This window comes from Morus notabilis, unplaced genomic scaffold (assembly GCF_000414095.1).
Source record: "Morus notabilis unplaced genomic scaffold, ASM41409v2 Scaffold502, whole genome shotgun sequence".
NCBI lineage: Eukaryota > Viridiplantae > Streptophyta > Magnoliopsida > Rosales > Moraceae > Morus > Morus notabilis.
The window spans coordinates 65491-70617 of NW_010364639.1; the positions used below are offsets into that span (position 1 = coordinate 65491).

Here is a 5127-nt window from a genome sequence, read left to right on the forward strand (position 1 = left end):
CCGGAGAACTACTTGTAGCTTAATTTTTATTTTGAAACATTTAATTCATAAATTAAAATCATATAATTAAAATTATTTTTAATTTATATATATTTTTTATAAAAAAAATATTATAACAAATCACGATTTAAATTAGAAAATGGATTCTCTTCAACCAAACAAACAACCTCCTATTGAGCGGTTGCATTTGGATAAGACCATTATTTAATTAGTTTATAGTGGCACGCATTCCAACTACAATAGCAACGTTTTCACGTCATTATTCATCCCAATTCCCAGCCTCCATTTCAATCCTAATTATTCAACCAAATTTAACCCAATTCCCAATTCCCAATTCCCAAATCACAATCAAAGAAAAATCAGACGAAAACGATGGATTCATCAGTAATCTCCGACGCCAATCGTCGCATCATTAGAATCTCCTCCCATCTCCTCCCTCCCAGCAATCTCCAGGTACAAAAACCGAAACTTGAACTCCAATTTCTCCAACTTTTCTGGAAATTTTCTCGTTCTTCATCTGTTGATTGATCGTGTGTTAAACCTCGGACTTTGGAAAGATGGGGGAGGAAATTGATCGTTGCGGTCTGAGAAGAGAGATTTGCCGAGCGAAAGGCGCGGCGCCGGGATCCAAGGTCGCGATTTTGGGAGCCGCCGGCGGCATAGGCCAACCGCTCGCCTTGTTGATGAAGATGAACCCTCTCGTTTCGGTGCTTCACTTATACGACGTCGTTAATACCCCCGGCGTCACCGCCGACATCAGTCATATGGACACTGGTGCTGTGGTAAATATCAATATTTATTCCCTCTTTGAAATTCAATGGCTTTACTTTTTGTTTTTTAAAGTTTTTTTGGAACCAAAATTAGTGTATTTTGCTCTTAGATTTAGCAGAATGATAGTAAAAGGAAAGATGGATAACTAGAGTAGAGACTATTGTTAGGGAGTGAAATATAAGTTTTTTGCATTTTTAGGAACAACTGATTAATCCAATAATTTAAAGCTCTGAGTGAATTATGGAAGTTGGGTTTTAGGTACGGGGATTCTTGGGCCAGGCCCAGCTGGAGGATGCCTTGACGGGTATGGACCTTGTGATCATCCCGGCGGGTGTTCCCCGGAAACCTGGAATGACTAGGGATGATCTGTTCAACATCAATGCTGGGATTGTGAAGACCCTTTGTGAAGCTATTGCCAAATGTTGCCCCAATGCTATTGTCAACTTGATCAGCAATCCTGTTAACTCCACTGTTCCCATTGCGGCCGAGGTTTTCAAGAAAGCTGGCACATTTGATCCGAAACGGCTTTTGGGAGTAACCATGCTTGATGTTGTTAGAGCTAATACTTTTGTGGTAATGAACTATCAATTCTCTTGTTATGTCTCACCGTCTTTGAGAAGTGTCGATTGGTTTTCTTGGGATCCATTTCGTTGAATTATTTCGAATTTTATGCATGAACTACTAGTAATGTATGTTGTCCATTAAATTCATTTACCTTTGTGAACTCAGTATTTGATTTATCATTTGTGGTTGGGTTGGAACTATTTATGTTGTTGAGGCATTGTTAAGTTTGTTTCATTTTAGTTTACTTTGCGAACTCAGTATTTGATTTATCATTTGTGGTTGGGTTGGAACTATTTATGTTGTTGAGGCATTGTTAAGTTTGTTTCATTTTAGTATTCGGGTGTAGCCAACAAGCCATAGTTCATTTATGGTCAGGATGGAAATAAACACACTTATTTTTCACTTTTGAGACGGTGGTTTGTGGGGAATCAGAATTCTGTCCAGCTACAATTTCGACACTAGCATTGAAGAATAAACCTTCTGGGCTTACCTTACAGCTCACATCTTTTTCTTTCTATTGCTTTTGTCTATCTGCAGGCAGAAGTTTTGGGTCTTGATCCTAGGGATGTTGATGTTCCAGTAGTTGGAGGTCATGCTGGGGTTACTATTTTACCTCTCCTGTCTCAGGTTTAGAAGAACTTGATTTGAGACGTTTGAATATTTTGCGTGATTTTGTGTAGGATATTCTCCTCTTGGCTATACCTAAGGAATATAAATTCCCATTTTATGCAGGTTAAACCTGCATGCTCTTTTACTGATAAAGAAATTGACTACCTAACAGATCGCATTCAGAATGGTGGAACTGAGGTTGTTGAGGTAAGAAGATTTTCTTTCAATTTAACAAGTGTTTGTTGCTGATTTGAAGGTCTGTTCACTGTTCTAAATACCATATATCTCTATTTTCTCGTAACCTTTTAGTCATTATTGGTTCTTCTAATGTGCTAAAATTCATCTGAAGATTTGCAAAATCATGTGCTAAGTACCTTATATTATGAACACGTACTTCTTCCAGAGGTCCAAAAGTGTTGCTTTATGAGTAAGTATTGTTTAGCATTAATAAATGTGTCGCTTTTAGAGATAAGTACTGTTTGGTATTTTTACTGTAAACTCCTATCTTCACTTCTTGTGATCCAAACGGAAGTATGCTAGTTTACTAAATCGAAGTAGATTAGGTTGTCTGTGCGCCATACTGTAAACTCCTATCTTGATATATTGTGATCCAAATGAGATATGCAAGTGTCATATTTAGAAGTAATCAGGGCTGTCCTGTCAACACAGAGCAGTTCGCTTTCTTGCATTTTTACACGTTGTTATAATGCTCCTTGCAATTTGGTGTAATTCTTTTTGCCTTCATATTACTGACACTTGGGAAGCATATTTGACTCCTGAAGATTTACTTGTTTGCAGGCAAAAGCTGGAGCTGGTTCTGCAACATTGTCTATGGTTAGTTGTTTTTCAACTTCTACTCATTTTTTTTTTTTTTTTTGGACTCCCATTGTAGTTATTAAACCTAAATATCTAATTGAGTGAATAAATGCAGGCCTATGCTGCTGTCAAGTTTGCCGATGCATGCCTTCGAGGTTTGAGAGGAGATGCAGGGATAGTTGAATGTGCTTTTGTGGCTTCTCAGGTATGTATTAGTGCTTCATGGCATGCATCTTCGACCCGTTATTTTCCTCATAAATTTAATGCGCATTAGTTTTTTGATTTGGACGGTCGATATAACAAATCTTTACCTGTTTATCACAGGTGACCGAACTTCCTTTCTTTGCATCTAAAGTACGGCTTGGACGTGGTGGCGTGGAAGAAATATACCCACTTGGTCCTCTGAATGAGTATGAGAGGTGTGTTCACGTCCATTTAAGGCCCTTTCTATTGATTTACGCCTTGATTTCCTATTAAATCTTGGTACAACATGAAACAGGGTTGGATTGGATAAGGCCAAGAAAGAGTTGGCAACAAGCATTCAAAAGGGAGTTTCCTTCATCAGGAAGTGAGTTCGTGCAGAGCAACATTTTTCCTTCTTTGGAGATATTCTGTCTTATGGGTCAATTTCTGCTGTTTCTCAGCAAGTTTATAGTGATGGGAAATAAGTGGTGAGGTATTTGTTGTACTAAAATTACTAGACGGGTTCAGGCAAAATGGGGTGAGTAAAAATTGAAAAGAAACGAAAAGAATGAAAGAACGAAATGGAATCTAGTTTTTTTTTTTTTTTTTGCTAGTCTCAATGGAATCTAGTTTGAAATGTTGTTGACGTACCAACAAGTGTTGTGTATCAATAAGTTACAATTATTCTAAATAAAATAGATAGGTGGGATTTTTATGGTTGGACTAGTCTAATGGTAAATTTACACCTATCTCAGTTGGAGGTGCATAGTTTGAACTATGAATTACCCCAAGTCCAAGTAAAGAAAAAAGAAAGTCAAATTTTGGCAAACAAGCTGTGGGTCAACATTATCTTTGAGGCTTTCAGATATTAGACCTAATTTTATAAATTATCTATTTTAAGAATCTTATTCTAAAAGCCGTGTATTTTTTATAATATTATAATTTTATCTATTTTTTAATAATATTATTTATTGTACCTTTTTTTTCTTTATGTATTATTAAAAAGTTGTGACCTTTAGAGCACGTTTGGTATAAAAGTTTCAGAATCTGAATTATGATTTTAGTTCAAATCAGTGTTTGTTTATAAAAAGTAAAAAGTGGTTCTGATTTGACTCACTCAGAATCAGTGTTTGGTTTGAATGGTTTTTATAAGATTTAAACTCTGATGTGATGTTTTAAATCAGAATTATCTTTGATTTTAAAACCACCCCTCCCTTGGTTTTAGGTGGTTTAAACCCCTGATTCTGGTTATGGTTTTAAGATTAAAACTAAAATCACACTGGTTTAAACTCTCATACCAAATGAACCCTTAGCCTCTTATTTTTGAGACTCATATCTTCTGTTCAATTTTAAGTGTTTCAATTAGTATCTAACAAATCATATCACGTCTCATTGTATAAAAAATTTAAACTGCTTTTTAACTAATTTTTATATTTATTATGGAATAATATAGCACGATATGATTAGTTAGATGCTAATAGGACACCAAAAATTCGATTGAAAATCTGAATCCATATTTTCGTTGTTGAAAATTATGATAAAGTTGTAATCTTTACAATAATGGCCATATTTGTATGTTATATAACAAGATGTTTTCTAATTTCTCATCGTGTTTCATTATAACAAAACTGTAATTTTTTAACATGTTATAAGGGTAGCATGGCATCATACATATAACTTTAGATAGTTTTTGAAATAAATAAATAAACCGTCCTCTTTTAATTATTATTATTTTTTAAAAATACCTTATAAACTTTCAGTCTGACCTTAGGCCTGTCGAGTTTTAAGACCAGTTTAGGCCAACCTTCTCCCTTTTAACAGTGTTTGGTAGAATAGAAAAGGGGAAGGAAAGAAATTAGAGGAAGGATTTTAGAGAGGAAAATAGAATCTTTGTTTGTTTGGTAGAGAGAAAATGAGAAATGAAGGAAAATATAAATTCATGGGGCCTGCCAATTTTAAATCCATCTAACTTTGGGAGGAAATGAGGAAAGAAAACTTTTGACAAACAAATGAGGTGTAAAATAACTATTATAACCATAATTATTCATCATATTTTTATTTGCATAGGGGCATTATTGTAAAACGTATCAGATTTGACATTTTTTTTCACTTTTTATTCTTTTCTACCAAACAACATGAAAAAAATCACTCTTCTACCATTTTACTTCCTTCATCTAGGTATTT

The 5127-nt window shown here is 34.9% G+C and overlaps 1 protein-coding gene across 1 annotated transcript; it reads left to right on the forward strand.

Annotated features, from left to right (window-relative positions):
* Nucleotides 1-203: 203 nt before the first annotated feature.
* Nucleotides 204-3662, forward strand: LOC21399159 (malate dehydrogenase, glyoxysomal). The gene is made up of 9 exons (XM_010106798.2): nt 204-453; nt 558-782; nt 1030-1344; nt 1873-1962; nt 2068-2151; nt 2743-2778; nt 2876-2965; nt 3085-3179; nt 3260-3662. The coding sequence occupies exons 1-9, from the start codon at nt 373-375 to the stop codon at nt 3330-3332; spliced, it is 1089 nt and encodes a 362-aa protein (XP_010105100.1). The 5' UTR covers nt 204-372; the 3' UTR covers nt 3333-3662.
* Nucleotides 3663-5127: the final 1465 nt, after the last annotated feature.